We start from the raw sequence: 23,928 nt of genomic DNA, 5'->3' as shown, positions 1-23,928 counted from the left end.
GGGACAAGCTCACTTCCTGCAAGCCCAGGAAGGAGAAACAGATCGTCCTCTCAGATGTCTCCTCACCTGCGCCTGCACTGGGGTCTCACAGATAAGGAAGCAGGGTGCCGGGTGGGCCCCCTCTCTGCCAGCCAGCCAAGCCCACCGATCTTTTTCACTGCTGCAGGGGGAAGTGAGTTGAAGGCTCAGTCTTGGGGTGGAAGGAACCGGGCTTAGCCGGCGTGATCTGGACTCAGGCCCTGGCTTTGCTGCATCCTGGCTTTGGGATGCTCAAGCCTTGAAATCCTCCTCTGTGGAATGAGGACGGTTGTATTGCTGTATTTAGAGTGGATCACCAACAAGGACCTTCTGTAGAGCGCAGGGAACTCTGCTCGGTGTACGCGGCAGCCTGGATGGGAGGTGGGTTTGGGGGAGAATGTGTGCGTGCTCAGTTGCTCAATCGTGTCTGACTCTGCGACCCCACGGACTGTCGCCCGCCAGGCTCCTCTGTCCATGGAATTCTCCAGGCAAGAATACTGGAGTGGGTAGCCATTCCCTTATCCAGGGGATCTTCCTGATCAAACACAGGTCTCCTGCATAGCAGGCGGGTTCTTTACCGGCTTCCCCTTGGGGGGAGAATGGATCCATGTGTGTGTATGGTTGAGTCCCTTCACTGTTGACCTGAAACTGTCACGACATTATTAATCAGCTGTTCCCCAATATGGGCTTCCCAGGTGACGCTAATGGTAAAGAACCCGCCTGCCAACGCTAGAGACGTAGCAGACGGGTTCAGTCCCCGGATCGGAGAGATCCCCTGGAGTGGGGAATGGCTACTCACTCCAGTATTCGTGCCTGGAGAATCTTCATGGACAGAGGAGCCTGACGGGCTTTAGTCCATAGTGTCGCAAAGAGTCAGACACGCCTGAAGCGACTTGGCATGTACCCCAGTACAAACTAAAAAGTTCCAAAAAAGATGAAGATAGTATAAGGACTGAGAAAAAAAGAAAAGGAAAAAAATGAGGATGGTTGTCAGAATTAAGTGCTTTGGGGTCTAACCCAGTCCTGGGACCTGAGAAGCAGCCCTGTGGCTCTCCCCCTCCCCCTGGGCACCCCCTGCCCTGACTCTGACCCCCTCTGTGTGTCCCCTGCTGGTGCCCCAGGTCCCTCATGGCATGGAGGACTGGCACCCGGGCTCCTGCAGTCAAGTTCATAAGCCCTGACCTGGTTCCCGCCTGCCTGCCTCCAGCCAGGGGCAGGGCCAGCCCACCGGTCTCATCAGCCAGCCACCCAGCTGGGCTGTCCCTGTGCCTGGGGTTCCTCTGAGTTAGGGGTCTTGCCCCAGGGAGGCGCAGAAAGAGAACAGACCGTGTGTCAGATGTCCCGAATCTCATCCTGACTTCACCACTCACTTTGAGGAAAAATGTCATCCCTCTGGGGGCTTGGTTTTCTTCCACCTTTAAGATGGGCCCAGGGGACTTCCCTAGTGGTCCAGTAGCTAAGACTCCATGCTTCTAATACAGGGGGCCCGGGTTCAATCCCCGGTCAGGGAATTAGACGCCACAACTAAAGATCCCACCATGCCTAAACCAAGACCTGGCACAGCCAAATAAATAAATATTAAAGGGCTTCCCTGGTGGCTCAGCGGTAAAGAATCCACCTGCCAGTGCCAGAGACACAGGTTCGATCCTTGGTCCAGGAAGATCCCAATGCCTCGGAGCAACTGAGCCCAACGTGCCACAGCTAGTGAGCCTGTGCTCTAAACCCCAGGAACCACAACTAAGGAGCCCACGTGCCACAAATACCGAAGCCCGTGCACCTTAGCGCCCGTGCTCCGCAGCAAGAGGAGCCACTGAAGTAAAAAGCCCAGGCATCGCAATCAAACAGTAACCCCTGCTCGCTACAGAAAAGCCTACACAGCAACGAAGACCCAGCACAGCCAAAAATAAATAAAATGTTTTAAAAGTGGCTAATTTAAGAAAGAATGGGCCCTGTTACACTCCAGGGATGGAGGTCATAGCCGTCGGCATGCTGGTAAACGGGCACTCCCAGGGGAGGTGGACAAAGAGAGGAGGAGGGAGCTGGAGGGGGAAGCAGGGCAAGGAGGGTTCAGTTCAGTTCAGCTGCTCAGTCGTGTCCGACTCTTTGCGACCCCGTTAACTGCAGCACGCCAGGGCTCCCTGTCCATCACCAACTCCCAGAGTTTACCCAAACTCATGGGCATTGAGTCGGTGATGCCATCCAACCATCTCATCCTCTCTTGTCCCCTTCTCTTCCTGTCCTCAATCTTTCCCAGCATCGGGGTCTTTTCAAATGAATCTGCTCTTTGCATCAGGTGGCCTAAGTATTGGGGTGTTGAACCCCTGGACGAAGGGGCCACCCGTTGCTGGAGAAGGTCCGGTTCCCATCAGAGTGAGGTCTTCCCAAGCACCCAGGCCATGCACAGCAGTGAGGACAAGTTCAAGAACAGCCCCCCACCCCCAGCCTTCCAGCTGGCCCTGAGCGCCCAGTGTGGGGCCTTTAGGACTGGAAACCCCTGCCAAAGTGCCGTCTCCTTGCCCTCGCCCTAGCCCCAGTGCCGGACAGAGTGGTCTTTCTGGGCCCGGCTCCCGTGGGGGCCTCCCTCCCGGGGCAAGTCTGCCTTGAATCAGGGCAGCCGTGACTCAGCCGTGGACACAGCACTCAGCTAAGCTTTGGCTCTGACACCGGGCAGGCCTCCAGCTGTCGGCGGCCAGCAAAGCTGCCACTGTCTGGGCCAGGAATCCTGAGCAAGTGTGGGAGGCGGGCAGCGGGCAGGAAAAGCCAAGATGCTTGGAAACTTCCCCGGAGATTATCCAGGCCCAATACCCGATTGCATGTCAGAATCCTTGGGACACTGAAACGTTCAGTGTCCTGAGTTCAAGGCAGACCCCGGGGCTTCTGGGGGGTGGGGCCTAGGAAGCTGGACTGGCAGGTGTGGGTGGCAGCTGGGCTGCCTGCCCTCCTCACTCACAGGTGGGCAGAGCAAAGCTGGGAAGCCGGGTGACGGGGATGGTGTCACACAGCAGTGTCCCTGCAGACCAGGGACCCAGGGTCTGCCCTCCACCTCCCCCAACTCCGCCTTTTGTTGTCTCCCCGTGGACTGTAGCCCGCCAGGCTCCTCTGTCTATGACATTTTCCAGGCAAGAATACGGGAGTGGGCTGCCATGTCCTTCTCCTTTCCCCACCCAGGGATTGAACTCCAGTCTCCTGCATTGGCAAGTGGATTCTTTACCGCTGAGCCACCAGGGAAGCCCGATCTGCTCTTAGGGGCTTCATAAAAGCCCCAAAGGTTGTCCTGTCTGCTACCCGTGTGCCCTTCAAGCACATCAGGAGAGTGGCTTCCTCCCCGCTGCTGTGATCTCCTGGATGAAGCAGCGCCCCCCTCCTCTGGGAGACCCCCCTTTTGTCCCCCTCCCCTGAGGAGCTCCCAAGACCATCTCTCATCTCTAGGTGAAATTGGGTATTTTGGACCCAAAGGCAGGACCTATTGTCTGTGGCTTTGTCTCCCTTATTTGGTGTCTGTCCTTGTTCTCAGTGGCCAAGAGGGGTGTCTGGGCTCCTGGTCCTCCTGATGCCTGTGTCCTGGGGAGACCGCTCTGCCTGGGACTAAGGGGATTCTGTGCTAAAACCAGGACAGTCCCAGGCAAACCGGGGCGAGTTGGTCAGTCTGGCTGAGCATCAGCTGTCGATTCCATCAGCTGATCTTCCTGCTTCCTGCATCCTGGCAGGTGTGAGCAGTACAGTCCTCACGGCGCACCTCAAGGGGAAAGGACCAGGTTTGGGGTCAGAGAGACAGATGGACAGACCTCATCCTCACTACCCACTGACTGGGGCCTTAGGCGAGTCTCTGTGATGGAAGGATGATGTAGCGAGGAAGGATGCTCACGTGCAGATGCGCCACTCTGGACGTTCTGACAAGCTTTGAGGTGGTGCTGATGCTGCCAGTCCTGGGACCATACTTGCAGGAGCACCTGTACAGGACACCTGTCAGATCCCTCACTTTCAGTTCCGGGACCATTCCTCCTCCGTGATCCAAATACTTTCAAAATTGCAATCCCCCAGATTACCTGTTGGGAGCCAGGCAAGCCCGTCGTTGCCAGACAATAGCTTTTGAACATCCTGGCTCCCAGCCAAAGTGGCTGACCATCACATTTATTATTACCCCATGCAATTTGCATGGGGATCTTAGTTCCCCAGCTGGGGATTGAACTCATATAGTGGGAGCTCAGAGTCTTAACCCCTGGACCCTGGAGCTAGGGAAGTCCCTAACTCCCCTAATATTCGTTGAGTGTCCTTGAAAACTCAAGCAGGCATTTGAGGCAGTGAAAATACAGTAAAGCAGACACCCTCTGGTCTCCCGGAGCCGAGTTCCAGTTGGGGAAATCTGGCAGGAAGCACGTGAGCAGGTCGCTTCAGACACTATGAAGGAAATGAATGAAGAGATGGGGGTGGGCTGCCATGTGGCTGCCGGGTCAGGGAGCTGATGGAGCGAAGGGGGCAACGGGAGAAGAGAGACCTGCCAGAACCTTCTCTTCCAGAGGAGTCGAGTCCAAGGCCCCCGAGGGGTGCACACGGTGTGTCTGGGCAACGGAAAGAGGGTGGCGCTGGAGCCCAGTACAGTGGGGCTGGAGCGGCAAGGAAAGGGGCAGATGGGCCTGGGACCCATGGGCCTACCGCTTGGGGAGGCGACCTTCTGCCAGTGGTGGGAACCCCCTGGAAGCTTCTTACGGGAAAGCCACGTGAGATGATGTGGCTGCTGTTTGCAGGGAGCCCGTGGGGGCAGGAGGAGGTCAGAGAGACCTGTGAGAGGCCATTGCCATGGAGTGGGTGAGCGAGGAGGGCAGCCTGGACAGGGAGGTGGCAAGAGGTGGGCAGACCTGGGTGCGTTCTGGAGCTGAGCTCATGGGACTCCCCCCCTCCCCCGGATCGTTTCAGGGGTGAGAGAGGTGGGACCGGGGATGAGGTCCTTCGGTGTCCGCCTGCACCTGAGCTGATGGTGGGAGAGGAGAGGATCTGAGTGGGGAATGTGGGCCCTGTTGTGTTTGGATTGCTTGCTGGGCACTGAACAGTTGATGTGGAGGAGGCAGCATCCCAGGAGAGGAGGGAGAGAGGTGGAGAAGCACCAGCGAATAGATGATGTGTAAGCCGAAAGAAAGTGAAAGTTGCTCAGTCATGTCCCACTCTTTGCGACCCCATGGACTACACAGTCCATGGAATTCTCTAGGCCAGAATACTGGAGTGGGTAGCCTATCCCTTCTCCAGGGGATTCTTTACCAGTTGCCTGGAGAAGGAAATGGCAACCCACTCCAGTATTCTTGCCTGGAAAATACCATGGATGAAGGAGCCTGGTAGGCTACTGTCCATGGGGTCGCAAAGAGTCGGACACAACTGAGCGACTTTTCTGTAATTACAGCTCTTTACCAGTTGAGCCACAAGGGAATGGGCTTCCCTGATAGTTCAGCTGGTAAAGAATCCGCCTGCAATGTGGGAGACCCGGGTTCAATTCCTAGGTTGGAAAGATCTGCTGGAGAAGGTATAAGCTACCCACCCCAGTATTCTTGGGCTTCCCTGGTGACTTAGCTGGTAAAGAATCTGCCTGCAGTGTGGGAGACCTGGGTTCGATCCCTGGGTTGGGAAGATCCCCTGGAGAAGGGAAAGGCTACCCACTCCAGTATTCTGGCCTGGAGAATTCCATGGACTTTGTAGTTCATGGGGTTGCAAAGAGTCAGACAGGACTGAGCAACTTTCCCTTTCAAGGGAGAGATTGCCTCCCAGCCAGGGAGGGAGTGGGAGAAGGGTGGGGAGAGGGCCTTGGACCCTAAGCTGGCAGCACCAGGAGGGTGGTGAAGCCAGGTGTGTGGCCCTGGTGCCCTTGGGAGAAATGTTTGCGGTGGGATGCTCACGGCCCCACTGCTACCTCTTGGCCCCTGCTGACCTTGTCCCCCGAGGAACTGGGGCGTGAGTGGAAGTCCCTTGTCACTCAGGGCTTCCTTGCTACTTGTGCCCCAGGTTGGGAGCCGGTCACCCGTGATGTCACTTCTGATGGCCTCTCTGGGTGACACAGAGCAGCCCTTAGCTGCCCCAGCCTCACCCTGTCCCCATCCTCGCTGGCGTGTGACCTGTGTCGTGGCTCAGGTGCTGGCCTCCCATCTGTTGCCCCCAGGGACCGTCTCCTGTACTTTCTGAGTCACTTGCCTCTTGCTCAGCTAGCATATTCATGCTCTCTGTTCTGTGCAGTCTGTTGGTCTTATTGGGTGGTTTTCTTCTGCCTCATTTTCAGATTAGAAGTAGCCCCACCTGACACATTTCTCACCTTATACCTTACATTGGGATTCCCTGGTGGCTCAGATGGTAAAGAGTTTTTCCTGCAATGCAGGAGACCTGGGTTCGATCCCTGGGTCGGGAAGATCCCCTGGAGAAGGGAATGTCAACCCACTCCAGTATTCTTGCCTGGAGAATCCCATGGACAGAGGAGCCTGGTGGGCTACAATCCATGGGGTCACAAAGAGTGGGACACGACTGAGCGACTTCACTTTCACTTTTCCCACCTTGCACATGAGAAAATAGGGGGTCTAGGTGGTTGACCCCGTGTGGTCCTGGCAGCCCCAGGCCTGGGTCTCACCACATATGCATGGTTCCCAGCTCCTAGCTCCCGGCCTTTCCAGCACTCTGGGCCCCGCCCCTTTCCAGCACTCTGGGCCCCGCCTCTTTCCAGCACTCTGGCCCCGCCTCTTCCACTAGCAGCAGCTCAAGCCGCAGGAACCTGCCCCTCTCAGGGGCTCAGGAGGATCTTCTCTGTCCTGGGAGCACGATGGACAGGAATCAGGGGACGGCCCACAGCCCAGCCCCCTCTACACTCCCCTCCTCCTTCCCTAAGTCCCTGGCTCCTTCCTAAACGGATTAGGACCTTTGCCGGAAGGAGCCGGGCAGCCGTCTGGGGCGACCCGGAGGCCAGGCCTGGAGCACTGTCTGGTGCCTCCTGCTTTGCCCTGATTTGATTTGCGCCCCAGCAGCTGGGAGGCTGGCAGCCTGAGGCCTTTCTGGAAGTGGCTCAAGGGACTGGGGAGGGCTGGGGGGTGGCTGAGGGGAGGGGGCAAGGCTCCATGCACCCCAGTCAGGCCAGCCTCTCAGCTGCTCTCGCAACACCCCCACGATTAGGCTTCGTGTCGCAGAAAGCCCCTGGTTGCTGCTTGGTCCATTCGCATGTCCTGTCCAGGGCCTGGCATAACCCTCAGCATCCCTTAATGCTGCCAGTTTCAAGCTTTTATTAAAAAATAAGGCAAGAACTTGTCCAGTGGTTAAGATGCCTCGCATCTACTGCGAGGGGTGTGAGTGCGATCCCTGCTTGGGGAACTAAGATCCTACATGCCATGCAGCCAAAAAAAAAGATGGTTGATAGTGTATTTCAGGTGTTCCGTAGCTTTCCTGTCTGCTTGTTATCAAAGTTACTGAGAATGGGGTATTAAAACATTTGACTGTAATTGTGGATTTTTTTTTTCCCCCTTAGGTAAGACAACCTAGGAGAATAAATACATTTTAAAACATTTATAAGTGAACCCATACTCACTTGGGGCAACTGCTGACCTGGCCAGTTATTAAAATTAATATTTATGTACAACTAAGTAGCCAGCTTGGGCCAGGACAGCATCCAGAGCCAAGCTCTTGTTGTTTCATCACTGAGTCCTGTCTGACTCTTTGTGACCCCCATGGACTGCAGCACGCCAAGCTTCCCCGTCCTTCACTTTCTCCCAGAGTTTTCTCAAACTCAAGTCCATTGAGTTGATGACATCCAACCATCTCATCCGCTGTCCCCTCTTTCTCTTCCTGCCTTCAGTCTTTCCCAGCATCAGGATCTTTTCCAGTGAGTCGGCTCTTCGCATCAGGTGGCCAAAGTATTGGAGCTTCAGCTTCAGCATCAGTGCTTCCAATAAATATTCAGGGTTGCTTTCCTTTAGGATTGACTGGTTTGATCTCTTTGTAGTCCAAGGGACTCTCAAGAGTCTTCTCCAACACCACAATTCAAAAGCATCCATTCTTCAGCACTCAGCCTTCTTTATGGTCCAGCTTTCACATCTGTACATGACTACTGGAAAAACCATAGCTTTGACTGTATGGACCTCTGTCAGCAAAGTGATGTCTATGCTTTTTAATACGGTGTCTAGGTTTGTCATAGCTTTTCTTCCAAGGAGCAAGCGTCTTTTAATTTCATGAGAAAAGCTCTAGCGCATCCCTGATTCCTTTGAATGTTTCCGTCACTGAAGTTGGACATGTCTCACCATGTCACATGTGACAGGCTCTGATATTTGCTGTTCTGTGTCATCGATTTCACGACCCACTAAAAGGCCACAGCCTGCGGTTTGGACCACACTGAGCTGGGCCGTGGGGGTGCAGTGGGAATTGGCTGACCAGTCCCTGCCCTCATAGAGTTTATGGTCTGGTTGGGTGGCAGCTCTGGTGGCAGAAGACACTCTGGACTTATCACCAAGGCAGCAGGCCCAGATGTCACTGCCGGGGCTCTCCAACCCCCGGCCCCAGTTTTGTGCACAGACTCCTTCCCCGCCAGGAAGCCAAGAGGGCAGGATTCACAGACTCCCTCTGATGCTTGCAGCTCTGCTGCCTGTTCCCTGGCCAGAACTGGCCACCTGGGGCCTCTGTACAGAGCACTAGAAGGCCTGAGCCTGGGGAGGGGATCGAGGGTCCCCGTCTCTGCTCTCTGCCCTCTCCTTTGCTTGGACTGGCGAGGGGGCAGGTTGCCCATAGGAAGATGCTGGCACTGGGGCATTCTGGGGGAGGGATCCCTGGACCTGATTCTTGGGGTCAGGAAAGGGAGGGGCAGGATGGATTGGGGCAGGGGGCAAGGGAGGCTGACGTTTGTTATCCAGTGGGGCCCCGGCCCGGCCGGGTGATGTAGGGCCAGCAGGCCTGTCCTCGCCAGGCGCAGCCCCGATACGGGGCCCTGGTCTGAGGGCGCCCCAGCTCTGTCCTCCGGGAGTCTCATGACAAGGGGCAAAGTCCTGTCTTAGGGAAACCTCATCTGGGATGAAGGGGCCTCTGCCCTGCTGTATCTCTCTGCACCCCTGAGATTCAGTCCTGACAGCCAGGAAGTAGACTGCAGCTCCACAGCCTTGGGGCAGCAGCAGCCTTGCCCCTGGGAACTGTGATGGGGTCGGTCAGGGATAGAGGGGAGGCCAGTGGTGCCTGACCCATCCTGCGAAGGAAAGAGTAGGAGAGGGGGCAATCCAGGGAGCCTTCCCAGCAGAGATGACAATTGAAAGCTAAGGGGGCAGGGGTTTCCCTGATGGTCCAGTGGTTAAAACTCTGCCTTTCAATTCAGGGGGCAGGGGTTCAATCCCTGATTGGAGATCTAAGACACACACACCCCTACCCCCCACCCCCGCCATGCTGTGCAGTGTGGCCAAATACTAAAAAAAAAATTGTTTTCTTTTAAAGCTAAGAAAGCAGTCAGTAAATGCCGAAGGGGCCAGGGAGGGTATTCAGAGAATAGAACCTGTGACAGCTGAGGACCCATAAAGGGTGGTCATATGTCTGGGGGATGGTGACTTTTAGAGGACTCAGAGCATGGGGGTATAAGGAGGAGCTGAGGCAAGGGACAAGTCTGGAACCTGGAATACCGAGCTGAGGAGCTGAGAGCTAGCATGGGCAGTAGGGAGCTATGGAGGGTGTGTGAGCAAGGGAGGGCCATGCCAGAGCAGTGTGTGTGGGGAGAGCTGGCATTTAGGGCCTGCCAGGCAGACTGCTCATGACACTGGGCTTGGCTCCGGGGTGCAGACTTGGGGAGACAGACCCTCAGTTGCTCCGCCGCCTGTGTCCCACACCTGTGACGCGCTGTGCAGGCTGCAGAGGCTCCAGGCCTGTTAGAGCTCAGAGTCCTTCATGCATGGAAGGCCCTTGGGGGAGGAGAAGACCAGTCCTTGACTCGTCCCACCTGGGAGGTGGAGGTGGTCTCTGGGGCTCGGCGGATTATGGTGGGGACAGACGCTATGCGTGCCCCGCCCCACCCACCTCCGCCTGCTCCCCCCCGCTCCATCCAGGCGACCATGGCCTTGCTGGGAAAGCGCTGTGACATCCCCGCCAACGGCTGCGGGCCTGACCGCTGGACCTCCGCCTTCGCCCGCAAAGACGAGATCATCACCAGCCTCGTGTCTGCCTTAGATTCCATGGTGAGTGCCCCGGGGGCAGTGGGACAGCCGGCCTTCGTAACTCTGGTGCTCACAGGAGCCCCGCTGATCTAGGCCTCAGTGTCCCCCGCCTGCCCCAAGGCCTCTGCCCTCACCAGCATGAGATCAAGCCTGTGAAACCTCAGCCCTCATCCCCTCACCCCTTGTCTTCATTTCGTCACCTCTCAGAGTTCAAGTCCCATCCCTGGGATGGTCACAAGTCTCCCTCCCTGGGGCTTCCCTAGTGGTCCAGTGGATAGGACTCTATGCTCCCAATGCAGGAGGCCCGGGTTCGATCCCTGGTCAGGGAACTAAAGATCCCACACGCTGCAGCCAAGATCACAGATCCCTTGTGCTGTAGCTAAGACCTGGAGCAGCCAAATAAATGTTTATGAATAACCAGATAAACTATTTCTGTGATTCCGTTACACTAAGCATTGTTTATGGAGCTTGGGGGGCCACATGTGGCTAGTGGTCATGTTATCAGACAGTGTAGAAATAGAACATCTCCGTCACTGCAGAAATTCTAGGGGACCATCTCCGATGGCTCAGCAGCAAAGAATCCACCTGCAATGCAGGAGACCTGGGTTGGAAAGATCCCCTGGAGAAGAGAATGGCAACCTGCTGCAGTATTCTTGCCTGGAGAATCCCATGGACAGAGGAGCCTGGCGGGCTACAGTCCATAGGGTCACAAAGAGTGGGACATGACTGAGTACGGCTGGCAGTGCTGCTGTGGAGAGTGTTTCAGAGGCTCCCTGGAGGTACTGATGGCCCTCTGTCCTCGTGCCATGACCAGGACAGACTCCCCCGGGCTCCCCCAGGCCCTGCAACAAGGCCTTTACAGGTGTCCTGAGGGACTGTCGTGGATGGCAGCGGCACTTGATTGACACTGCCTTAACTCTGCTGGCACCCTGCAGGCCTTGGGCCGGGTCCTCGGGAGTCTGCAGTGGAGGGGGACAAGGGGGCAAAGTGCTGTCTGCTCATCACCTCCCCTCATCCAGTCTGCGACCCTTTTCCAGAAACTTCCTTGTGACGCCCATTCTCTGTGCCTCTGGGCGAATCCACTCCCTGCTGTGACCTTAGCTTCTTCGGCTGTGAAGTAACCACATAGCAGAGGCTCGCCTCCAGCCCTGGTGGCCTCCCCTTCAGTTCAGTTCAGTTCAGTCGCTCAGTCGTGTCCGACTCTTTGCGACCCCATGAACTGTAGCACACCAGGCCTCCCTGTCCATCACCAGCTCCCGGAGTTCACTCAGACTCACGTCCATCGAGTCAGTGATGCCCTCCAGCCATCTCATCCTCTGTCGTCCCCTTCTCCTCCTGCCCCCAATCCCTCCCAGCATCAGAGTCTTTTCCAATGAGTCAACTCTTCGCATGAGGTGGCCAAAGTACTGGAGTTTCAGCTTTAGCATCATTCCTTCCAAAGAAATCCCAGGGCTGATCTCCTTCCGAATGGACTGGTTGGATCTCCTTGCAGTCCAAGGGACTCTCAAGAGTCTTCTCCAACACCACAGTTGAAAAGCATCAATTCTTCGGCGCTCAGCCTTCTTCACAGTCCAACTCTCACATCCATACATGACCACTGGAAAAACCATAGCCTTGACGAGACGGACCTTTGTTGGCAAAGTAATGTCTCTGCTTTTCAATATGCTGTCTAGGTTGGTCATAACTTTCCTTCCAAGGAGTAAGTGTCTTTTAATTTCATGGCTGCAGTCACCATCTGCAGTGATTTTGGAGCCCCAAAAAATAAAGTCTGACACTTTTTCCACTGTTTCCCCATTTATTTCCCATGAAGTGATGGGACCAGATGCCATGATCTTCATTTTCTGAATGTTGAGCTTTAAGCCAATTTTTTCACTCTCCTCTTTCACTTTCATCGAGAGGCTTTTTAGTTCCTCTTCCTTTTCTGCCATAAGGGTGGTGTCATCTGCATATCTGAGGTTATTGATATTTCTCCCGGCAATCTTGATTCCAGCTTGTGCTTCTTCCAGCCCAGCATTTCTCATGATGTACTCTGCATATAAATTAAATAAGCAGGGTGACAATATACAGCCTTGACGTACTCCTTTTCCTATTTGGAACCAGTCTGTTGTTCCATGTCCAGTTCTAACTGTTGCTTCCTGACCTGTATATAGGTTTCTCAAGAGGCAGGTCAGGTGGTCTGGTATTCCCATCTCTTTCAGAATTTTCCACAGTTTATTGTGATCCACACAGTCAAAAGCTTTGGCATAGTCAATAAAGCAGAAATAGATGTTTTTCTGGAACTCTCTTGCTTTTTTGATGATCCAGAGGATGTTGGCAATTTGATCTCTGGTTCCTCTGCCTTTCTAAAACCAGCTTGAACATCAGGAAGTTCACGGTTCACATATTGCTGAAGCCTGGCTTAGAGAATTTTGAGCATTACTTTACTAGCATGTGAGATGAGTGCAATTGTGCGGTAGTTTGAGCATTCTTTGGCATTGCCTTTCTTTGGGATTGGAATGAAAACTGACCTTTTCCAGTCCTGTGGCCACTGCTGAGTTTTCCAAATTTTCTGTCATATTGAGTGCAGCACTTTCACAGCATCATCTTTCAGGATTTGAAATAGCTCCATTGGAATTCCATCACCTCCACTAGCTTTGTTCGTAGTGATGCTTTCTAAGGCCCACTTGACTTCACATTCCAGGATGTCTGGCTCTAGGTCAGTGATCACACCATCGTGATTATCTGGGTCGTGAAGCTCTTTTTTGTACAGTTCTTCTGTGTATTCTTGCCACCTCTTCTTAATATCTTCTGCTTCTGTTAGGTCCATACCATTTCTGTCCTTTATCGAGCCCATCTTTGCATGAAATATTCCCTTGGTATCTCTAATTTTCTTGAAGAGATATCTAGTCTTTCCCATTCTGTTGTTTTCCTCTATTTCTTTGCATTGATCGCTGAGGAAGGCTTTCTTATCTCTTCTTGCTATTCTTTAGAACTCTGCATTCAGATGCTTATATCTTTCCTTTTCTCCTTTGCTTTTTGCTTCTCTTCTTTTCACAGCTATTTGTAAGGCCTCCCCAGACAGCCATTTTGCTTTTTTGCATTTCTTTTCCAAGAGGATGGTCTTGATCCCTGTCTCCTGTACAATGTCATGAACCTCAGTCCATAGTTCATCAGGCACTCTATCTATCAGATCTAGTCCCTTAAATCTATTTCTTACTACCACTGTATAATAATAAGGGATTTGATTTAGGTCATACCTGAATGGTCTAGTGGTTTTTCCTACTTTCTTCAATTTAAGTCTGAATTTAGCAATAAGGAGTTCATGATCTGAGCCACAGTCAGCTCCTGGTCTGTTTTTGCTGACTGTATAGAGCTTCTCCATCTTTGGCTGCAAAGAATATAATCCATCTGATTTCGGGGTTGACCATCTGGTGATGTCCATATGTAGAGTCTTTTCTTGTGTTGTTGGAAGAGGGTGTTTGCTATGACCAGTGCGTTCTTTTGACAAAACTCTGTTAGCCTTTGCCCTGCTTCATTCCGTATTCCAAGGCCAAATTTGCCTGTTACTCCAGGTGTTTCTTGACTTCCTACTTTTGCATTCCAGTCCCCTATAATGAAAAAGACATCTTTTTTGGGTGTTAGTTCTAAAAGGTCTTGTAGGTCTTCATAGAACCATTCAACTTCAGCTTCTTCGGCGTTACTGATTGAGGCATAGACTTGGATTACCATGATATTGAATGGTTTGCCTTGGAAACAAACAGAGATCATTCTGTCATTTTTGAGATTGCATCCAAGTACTGCATTTTGGACTCTTTTGTTGACCATCATCTCTACTCCATTTCTTCTAAGGGATTCCTGCCCGCAGTAGTAGATATAATGGTCATCTGAGTTAAATTCACCCATTCCAGTCCATTTTAGTTTGCTGATTCCTAGAATGTCGACGTTCACTCTTGCCATCTCTTGTTTGACCACTTCCAATTTGCCTTGATTCATGAACCTGACATTCCAGGTTCCTATGCAATATTTCTCTTTACAGCATCGGACCTTGCTTCTATCACCAGTCACATCCACAGCTGGGTATTGTTTTTGCTTTGGCTCCATCCCTTCATTCTTTCTGGAGTTATTTTTCCACTGATCTCCAGTAGCATACTGGGCACCTACTGACCTGGGGAGTTTCTCTTTCAGTGTCCTATCATTTTGCCTTTTCATACTGTTCCTGGGGTTCTCAAGGCAAGAATACTGAAGTGGTTTGCCATTCCCTTCTCCAGTGGACCACATTCTGTCAGACCTCTCCACCATGACCCACCCGTCTTGGGTGGCCCCACGGGCATGGCTTAGTTTCATTGAGTTAGACAAGGCTGTGGTCCTAGTGTGATTAGATTGACTAGTTTTCTATGATTATGGTTTCAGTGTGTCTGCCCTCTGATGCACTCTTGCAACACCTACCGTCTTACTTGGGTAACTCTTACCTTAGACGTGGGGTATCTCTTCATGGCTGTTCCAGCAAAGCGCAGCCGCTGCTCCTTACCTTGGACGAGGGGTGTCTCCTCACCGCCACCCCTCCTGACCTTGAACGTGGAGTAGCTCCTCTAGGCCCTCCTGCTCCCGCGCGGCCACAGCTCCTTGGACGTGGGGTTGCTCCTCCCCTTGGAGACAGCTGAATCTGTTTGTTTGTTTTACCATGTTGCCTCGGGGAAAAGGATCGGCAGGGTTTGGTTTTAATCTTAGAGAGAGGAAATGAACAGCATCCCCGCCCCAGGGGACAGTCTTGCTGGCCCTGAGATGTCTCCAGCTTCCTCCCCAGGGCGACTCGCGGCCAGAACTGCCACTCAAGGCATGATCATGGCCCAGAGAGAGTCTAGAACCTGACCTATATCACATTCCTAGCAGCGGAATTGTGATTAGAAGCCAGACTTCTGACTGTCCACAGAGCGCTAACTCAGATAAAAACCAGCACTTATCAGACGCTGACTTCATGCCTAAAGGAAATCAGTCCTGAATATTCATTGGAGGGACTGATGCTGAAGCTAAAGCTCCAGTACTTTGGCCATCTAATGCAAAGAACTGACTCATTGGAAAAGACCCGGATGCTGGGAAAGATTGAGGGCAGAAGGAGAAGGGGGTGACCAAGGATGAGATGGTTGGATGGCACCACCGACTCAATGGACATGGGTTTGAGCAAGCTCCGGGAGTTGGTGATGGACAGGGAAGCCTGGCGTGGTGCAGTCCGTGGGGTTGCAAAGAGTCGGACGCGACTGAGCGACTGAACTGACTGACTGACTATACTGCATGCCACAAGCTTTGCAGGCAGGTTTCCCAGTGAGGTAGGTCAGAGGCCTGAGATGCTGGTGGTCTTGGTTGCAGGGCCCCCATGTTAGGACTTCCTATGCAGTCGGCCCACCAGTCTCAACTCTGGGGCTGCAGAAAGAACCTCTTTGCCTCATCCCTGCACTGGCTGGCCTGATTTAGAGATTCTTTCCCACCAGCCAGGCCCCATTGAATCCCCAGAACAAGGCCATTGCACCTCTGGGAGCTGGACGGTTTGTCTCCATTTTACAGACTGAGAAACTGAGGCCCAGAGGAGGGCATGACTTTTAGGAAGAAGCTGGTGCAGAATTAAAGCCTAAGTCTGTCCGAGCCTTGATTCTCCTAGGACCCATCCCACCTCCTCATCTGGGACTTAGAGCCCAGGACAGGGGCCTCTCATCCTGGCCCCTCATCTGGGGCCAGGCCTGAGGCCAGAAGCCCACCAAGAGCAGGAGGGCCTGGGGGTGGGACACAGACCTTGTGCGCCTTTGTCATCCTCCAGAAACCATAACCTTGTCCTCTTCCCCTGGCCTTGGCCAAGCTCTATGCGGGTCATTCATTCCCACTGCAGCATCTAAGAACCAAGACGCTGAGCTGCTGAGGGGATCTCTGGCAGCTGGGGCCTCAGCTCTCACCCGCCAAAGCTGGCCCCGGGGGTGTCCAGAGCGGGAGGCCCTTTCCTGGGCTCACATCCCTGCTCCCCGCGCAGTGCTCAGCGCTCTCCAAGCTGAACGCCGAGGTGGCCTGCGTCGCTGTGCATGATGAGAGCGCCTTTGTGGTCGGCACCGAGAAGGGGAGAATGTTCCTGAACGCACGCAAGGAGCTGCAGTCAGACTTCCTCAGGTTCTGCCGTGAGTACTCGGGGCTCCAGAGGGCTGGGGCCCGCAGTCCTGGAGGACAGGAGAGCTGGCACCTCGCTGGGTCCCTGGCGCAACACCAGGTGGCCGGCCCTGTGTCGGGGAGACACGGGGCAAGCAGGGTGGGTGCAGGCTTCCCAACGTGGCATTTTCGGGGTGGAATCACACCACAGTCCCTCGGCCAAGAGAGATGAGCCGACCCAACCCTGGGTGGTCCAGATGCGGCCACCTCCATCCGCTCAGGGACAGAATGGGACACTAAGGCCCAGCACTGTGGCCCCATTCCTGCGCATCCCTGACGCGGGGACCGAGTCCACGTGCTTGGCTAATAATTATTGAGCGCCTGCTGCGTGCAACACCCCTGAAGCACTAACTCCCTCATCCTGATGTCAGCCCTGGGAGGCTGGCGCTGACCCCGTCACGGTAAAAGAATCTTGGAGCCGCCTCCTGGAGGCCCCTGGGGATGAAGTGACCGAGGACTCGTCCAGCACGTAGGGAACGCTCTAGAAACAGGAGCAGTTAGGGATGAAATGATGAAGAGGGCTGGGTGCTGGCGCTCTTTGCTGTTCCCAGCAGGCCCAGGGGACAGTCGTCCCCAATATACAGATGAGAACATGAGATGCAGTGAGCATAACCACGGGCCGGGGTGGGGGGGGGAGTGCAAAACGCAGCCGACAGGTGATGGAGGCGGGGTGTGCCCTTTCTAAATGGGGGGTGCAGCCTCTGTGCACCCCCTGGGACCCCTGCCAAGGACTCCTGGTCGCTCCCAGAAGAGATGAGCCCTCCAAGCTGTGAGCCAGTAACCCCGATCCAGAGGGGTCACTCTGAAGCCCCCAACTCTTCAGTGCTACCTGGGCCTACAGGGCTCCTTGGAAGCAGGCCAGGCCTCTGCGTTCTCTCCTCCCCGCATCCCTGGTGCCCAAGCACACATCCCCGGCTCCGTGTGTGTCCCTGCTCACCGCCGCCTCCATCCCTGCTGTTCCCCTCTCCTGACAGGCCCTCCTGCCCGCCCTGTGCCTGGCAGACACCCCCCAGCCTTCAGACTCACACCCCTCCCGGCCTCATCCATGCCCCTCTGCCCCAGCACCCAGGCTGTGGCAGCCCCCCGCCCACTCCATGCACTCCTCCTGTGCCCACAACTTCCATCTGCATGCCTGGTGCCCCAGCTTGGCAGTGAGCTCCCCAGGAAGGGGGTTGGCTTCCCCTCTGTGGGAGGTTAGAGCCCAGGTGGGCATGCAAGCCCATGGTTTGGGGGACTCAGAGCTCTTGGGGGCTAAGAGCAGGCCCTGGAGCCAGACGCCTGGGGCCTCATCCCGGCTCTGCCACCTGCTGGGCCTCAGTCTCCTCATCTGTGAAAGGGGACCGCGGTGCTACCCTCTCCTGGGTCAAGCTGAGGATTAAACGGATTAATACATGGCGAGCACCTAGAACAGTGCCGGGCACATAGTTCATGCTCCATAAACACCAGCCATTGTTTTCCTTGCTGTTAGTTTCATGACCCCACCCCGGGTCCTGGACTCTGGGATTAGCCATTTCTGGGAAGGCTGACCCCCGGTGCTGGGACACATCATTGTATCCTTACTAGGGTCCAGCTGCTTCCCCAGCCAAACCCCTCTCTCACCCGGCTCTCGGAACCTGTCCCCTCTCCAGGCTTGGGCAGGAGACCTGGACCTGGGTAGGGTGGGCAGTGGCGGGGGTCTGTGGCCCTAGTGGGCCAGCCTGGGAGCCAGCCCGGAGCCTGGGGAAGGTGCACCTGGCTTCCCAGAGCCAGGCAGAGCCGCTATTTATAGTGCCGGGAACTTGGCTGGTTTATTTCAAGCTTCACAGGTCCCCAAGGAGAGCAGACTCCAAGCTGAGATGGAGGGGGGTGCCCAGGCCCTCCTCTCATTCTCTTTCCAACGAAGTTTCTAGCATCTTCCCCACGCTCCCAGGCCCCCACCCTGGCCCAGCCTGGCATGAAGCGCTTCACAGCCCCCTTCAGCCTCCTGCTGGGGTCCCCATCATCTCCCCATTTGGCAGAGCAGAGAGGTAGGACCTTGATTGGTTAAGATAGAAAGAGGTGCTGGACCGGACATTTGTTGAACCCCAGTTCTGCCCCAGGCCAGCTAGTCTCCTGGCTGAGAGCTCACAGGCTGAGGCCTGGAGAAGGAAGAGACTTACCCAGGGTCAGCCGGTGAGTTAGAGGTAAGCAGGGATGACTGCCCTGTGCTGGGCACTGGGCACTCAGATGACCAGCCTGGCCCTAGGCAGGGTGGCTGGGGCAGACCTCACGCACTCATTAATCCTTCCTTCATTCCTCTGTGGGCACTCCGTGTTGCTTGCCCAGCTGCAGGACTCGACCCAAGCCAGGGACATCCCTGCTCACTGGGCTGGTGGTGAGGTGAGAACTCACCACGGCCTCACATGCTCTGTGTCCCACAGGAGGGCCCCCGTGGAAGGAGCCGGAGGCAGAGCACCCCAAGAAGGTGCCACGGGGTGAGGGTGGCGGCCGGAACGTCCCACGGTCTGCCCTGGAACATGGCTCGGACGTGTACCTTCTGCGGAAGATGGTAGAGGAGGTGTTTGATGTTCTTTATAGTAAGATCCTTCCTCATTCCATTTGGGGCCCCCAGGTGGGTGGGAGCCCCCGGCCCCACCCTCCCCAGCTGAGGAGGCCCCGCTCCCACCACTGCAGGCCGTGGGCAAAACCTCAAGGCATGGGGGCCTTCTCCCCCTCACCCCCTATATCTCCCCCATTCTGCATCCCCAGGCATGGATCCCCCATCCCAGCCCCATTTCCTTGAACCACCATCCCTGCCCTGATCTCCTAGCCTCCAGCTCCCTGCCACCCCCAGCCTGCCCTGTGCCAGACATCTTCTTAAAGCACAGGTCTGACCACAGAGCTCTTTCCTCCGCTCCCTTCTTGGGCTCCCCATCACCCTGGGTGTGGCATCAGCCCCCCCCCCCCCGCTGCCAACCCCCACTCCAGCCCTTCTGACCCCCTTCCTCTTCTCCCACTCACTGCGGCTTCATTTCACACCTCCTCATCTTTGCTCTGCTGCGCCTGTCGGGCCGGCCCTCCCCTCTGTCTGGTGAGCATAGCATTGCTCTCTGAGGCTCAGCTCCAGGAAGCCCCCAGCTCGGAGCTGGGTTAGGGTCCCCTGTGGACACCACTGTGCCCTGTGGGTTCACCCAGTTGCTCTCCAGAATCTGGGACCTGCCTGCACTTTCTGCTGTTCTTAGCCTGCAGTTTCAGAACCCAGCAACAGCAGGAACCCAGAGGGTGTTTGTTGAATGACTGAATGAAGGCTACCTGGCCATCCAAGTCGTTCCCCTGGAGTGGGAGAAGGGGAAGGGATGAGCAGGCCTGGCCTCCCTCGGGAAATGTCAGGTTGCCGCCAGGTCTCTGGCCCAGTGGTGACCTCCATGCTCCCTGGGTGACCTCAGGCAGGTCCCTTCCATCCCTAAGGGCCCCCCCATTATTTCTCATTCGCTTTATTCCTTCCCCTCCTGCAGCCTTTGGCTCTCTGGAGCAGAGGTCTGGGCGAGTGGGGAAACCCTGCTGGAGTCTAGATGTCAATAGAAGGAAGCCAAAAGGAGTCGGGGTCTGGAGGCCCTGGTGGGCAGGCTGGCCCCCTGGGATGGGAGGACTGGTCATGCGTGGTGGGCTGTGTCACTGCAGACACTCTTGCCAGATACAGGGCACATGCCCAGAGCCCCTGCATCCCTGCTCACTGTACCCCGACTCTGCCTGCCTGCAGATGTGGCTACTAGGGGCGGAGCTTCCTTCTGGCTCCTGGTGGTACATGCTCAGTCGCTTCAGCTGTGTCTGAGTCTTTGCAACCCCATGGACCTTAGCCCCCTGGGCTTCCCAGGTGGTACTAGTGGTAAAGAACCTGCATGCAGTGCAAGAGACATAGGAGATTCGGGTTCGATCCCTGAGTTGGGACGATCCCCTGGAGGAGGTCAGGGCATCCCACTCCAGTATTCCTGCCTAGAGAATCCCAAGGACATAGAAGCCTGGCAGGCCATAGTCCACAAGGTTGCAAAGAGTCGGACATAACTGAAGCGACTTAGCGCACACACACGCACAGACTGTAGCCCACCAGTCTCCTCTGTCCATGGGATCCTCCAGGCAGGAATACTGGAGTGGGCTGCCATTTCCTTCTCCAGGGGATTTTCCCGACCCAGGGATGGAGCCTGCACCTCTTACGTCTCCTGCATTGGCAGGCAGGTTCTTTATCACCAGCGCCACCTGGGAAGCCCTCTGGCCCCTGGTGGGGGGTGGCAGAAGTCCATGAGCCCAGGCCCCTCGGCCACCCCTTCCATCCCCCATTCTCTCGTGCTCAGCATCTTTTTTTTTTGGCCACAGCATGTGGAGTGTGGGATCTTACTTAGCACCCCAGCCAGGGTAGGGGGGTACTTGCACCCCTGCATGGGGAGTGCGGAGTCTTAACCACGGGTCCACCAGGGAAGCCCTTCCCTGTCTTCTCAGCCTGTCTGTTCTACCTCTCGCTTCCTCTCCATCCCTCTCTCCCTCCCCTGCCCTCCCCTCTCTCATCCTTTCTCCTTCCTCCCTGCGGCAGTTGCCCTTCTCCTTGTCTCTCGCTGCCCCCTCCTCCCCTCCTGCCTGAGCCCCCGGCCCTGCTTTCCCTTCCACCCAGATGCCCGGAGAAGAGAATGGCAGGGAAGCCAGGGGACCCTGTTGATGGGCAGCCATGGCCCTCGGCTGCAGGGGGGCCATCCACAGCCCCAACCTGCTCCACCTGCAGAGGGGTCAGTCTGTGTGAGGTTTGCAGGCTAAAGGGCCAGTGGGGTCCATCTCCTGGGGACCTGGCACCATAGGAAGTGGCTCAGCACGGCCCCAGCTCTGGGGCGCACCCGGCCCCCGCCCCAGCCTGGCTGCCCTCTCATCAGGCCTCTCCTCCACCCCCCGTGCCTGCAGGTGAGGCCCTGGGCAGGGCCAGCGTGGTGCCGCTGCCCTACGAGCGGCTGCTCCGGGAGCCGGGGCTGCTGGCCGTGCAGGGGCTGCCCGAGGGCCTGGCCTTCCGGAGGCCGGCTGACTACGACCCCAAGGCCCTCATGGCCATTCTGGAGCACAGCCACCGGATCCGCTTCAAGCTCAAGAGGTGAGTGAGGCCGCCGGCCCGGGAGTAGCCAAGAGCCAGTGGCCGGACGGTGGGGGCTGGGCCGGGTGATGACCTGCTTCCGTGCTATGGCCGCTGGCCTGGCCGGAGGGGAGGGGACTTTAGCATCCCTACCGGGGACCCTGCTTGTAAGAGCTCCCAGTCTGATGCCAGGAGTGAGGCAGAAATGCAAGCACAGCGCATGCTCCGAGCCAGGTGTGGTCACAGAAGTCTTCCCCGGGGACTTCTGTGTGCAGAGAGGCTCGGCTGGGGAAGAAATAGCACCAGCAGCCCCACAGGTATCAGGAACAGCCTGTGTGGAGGCGGGAAGCCGCATCGTGGTGCTCCTTGGGGTTGTTAAGCAAGGCTTCCATTAGGGGCTGGTGAGCGGGGAAGGGTACTGATCGCCCGGTCAGCAGGGAAGCAGCCTGAGTCACCCATCGGGGTTAGGCGAGGCCAGGACATGAGCCTGGGAAGGAGGGATGCGTTAGGAGATGAAAGCTGATTGGCTGCAGCTGAAAGGATGCGATGGGTGGTCCTTGGGGAGAGCCCAGGCGTGGGGCCCTGCACATGTCAGCCCGCCCGGGCCTGCACCCTCGCCTGTAAACGAGGACTAGCTCCCGTCCCGTGTGCCTCACAGGCTCTCTGCAGGGAGGGCTGGGGGCAGACGTAGCCCTGGCTGGACGGGGGTGCACAGCCATCCTGCGTCCTTTGCTTCACCCAGGCCGCTCGAGGATGGCGGACGGGACTCGAAGGCCCTGGTGGAGCTGAATGGCGTATCTCTGCTAGCCAAGGGGGCTCGGGACTGTGGCCTGCACGGCCAGACCCCCAAGGGGCCACCCCAGGACCTGCCTCCCCCTGCCACCTCCTCGTCCGTGGCCAGCTTTCTGTACAGCACGGCCCTCCCCAACCACGCAGTGCGGGAGCTCAAGCAAGAGGCGCCCGCCTGCCCGCTCGGCCCCGGTGACCTGGGCCTCGGCCGGCCCGGGCCGGAGCCCAAGGCCCCTGCTGCCCAGGACTTCCCGGACTGCTGTGGTAAGCTGCTTCCGGGGCCCCTGAGTCTGGGAGTGGGACAGAGGTCACTCCTGCAGGGGCAGTTTCCCAGGGGAGGTCGGGGTGCTCAGGGCTGCAGGAGGCGTCTCGGAGCCAGGGGCTGGGGTGGGGCAGCTGGCGTCCTAGCTTGGACTCCGTCAGACCCCAGCCTCCGCCCAGTCATCTGTGACCTGGGACAAGAGATGCCCAAGAGGATCCCTGGGGGAATCTCTGGAGGTGGGGAGTAAGCATACTAATCAGGTCCATGCGTTTAATGAGCACCTACTGCATACCCAGCATGGAATTAGGGGTACCGGAAACATAAGGAAAAACTGGGCATGAGAAAGACCTGTGTCCTTATTTTGGCCCCTCTACATAGTGGCTGTGTGTCCCAGGGCAAATCTCTCTACCTCTCTGAGCCTGTTTCCTCCTCTGTAAAATGGAGATGCGGAGAGTACCTGTCTAGCTGGGTTGTCATCACGGTGAAATGACAGGGCACGTTAGCAGTGCACGTTCTCGGGCCCAGCCGCCTGCAAACTGACAAGTGTGCCGAGTGGTTCCAGTGGGTGCTCAAGCCTGAGAACCACTGTACTGCAGCCCTGAATGCAATGCTCGGCACAGAGTAGGTGCTTATAAGTTACGAGAAGGAGAAAAAGGGAGCCCACCCTCCCCTCCACAGACGTGTGGGCTGAGCCGGAGGACAGGGTTTATATGCCTGAAACAAGTGTCCCCACCTGTAAAAGGTGACCTGGAATTGTGCCATCCAGAGAGCAGACTCCGCTACAGAGTGTCTCAGGCCTCTGATCAGCGAAGCTGCCTTGAGTTCCTGATCACGGGGCTCAGTTCTGGGTTCTCACTGGTGGGGGAAATGTTACCCCAGAGCCCCAACCTGTGCACCCAGGCCAGATCTAGGGGAGCCCCTCTTAGGGCCCACCTTGAACCTGTACCTTTCCGCTCCCTTGTCCAGGACAGAAGCCCACTGGTCCTGGCGGTCCTCTCATTCAGAATGTGCATGCCTCTAAGCGGATCCTCTTCTCCATCGTCCACGACAAGTCAGGTAGGGCAGTGCCCGTGGCGGCATCCTGTCCAGAGTGGGGATCCAGGACTGGGGTGGTGTGTCCCCTGAGTCTTTGTGAGAGGTAGGAGGACCAGCACTGCACAAGAGACTTGTGTGCAAAACCAATATGTAATAGTTACACAGTGCTGCGTAACAAATTGCCCCAAAACTTAAAACACCAAGCATTGATGCCTTATGGTTTCTGTGGGTCAGGAATTCAGGAGCAGTGTAGCCAGCTGCCTGTGGTTTTGGTATCTTTCATGAGGCCGTTGATCAAGATGTCAGCTGGGGCTGTGATCATCTGAAGGCTCAGTTGGGGCTGGAGGATCCACCTCAAGATCGCCCATGTGGCTGTTGGCAGGATTCATATTCCTTAGTATGTGGGCCTCTACAGGGCTGCTTGAGTACCCTCACAATGTGGCGGCTGGCTTCCT

The 23,928-nt window shown here is 56.2% G+C and overlaps 1 protein-coding gene across 1 annotated transcript in view; it reads left to right on the top strand.

Moving 5' to 3' along the window:
* Positions 1-23,928, top strand: part of GTF2IRD1 (GTF2I repeat domain containing 1) — a 117,504-nt gene that overhangs the window by 28,559 nt on the left and 65,017 nt on the right. Inside the window, exons 2-7 of the mRNA XM_055561667.1 lie at positions 10,050-10,178; positions 16,153-16,294; positions 18,722-18,877; positions 21,225-21,408; positions 22,130-22,440; positions 23,405-23,494. Coding sequence (XP_055417642.1) covers positions 10,056-10,178; positions 16,153-16,294; positions 18,722-18,877; positions 21,225-21,408; positions 22,130-22,440; positions 23,405-23,494 — 1,006 coding nt within the window. The 5' untranslated portion in view covers positions 10,050-10,055. The remainder of the gene's footprint in view (positions 1-10,049; positions 10,179-16,152; positions 16,295-18,721; positions 18,878-21,224; positions 21,409-22,129; positions 22,441-23,404; positions 23,495-23,928) is intronic.

This window comes from Bubalus kerabau, chromosome 23 (genome assembly GCF_029407905.1).
Source record: "Bubalus kerabau isolate K-KA32 ecotype Philippines breed swamp buffalo chromosome 23, PCC_UOA_SB_1v2, whole genome shotgun sequence".
Taxonomy (NCBI): Eukaryota; Metazoa; Chordata; class Mammalia; order Artiodactyla; family Bovidae; genus Bubalus; species Bubalus kerabau.
Note: the sequence above shows the minus strand (reverse complement) of the source record. Positions and strands in the feature narration are given on the sequence as shown.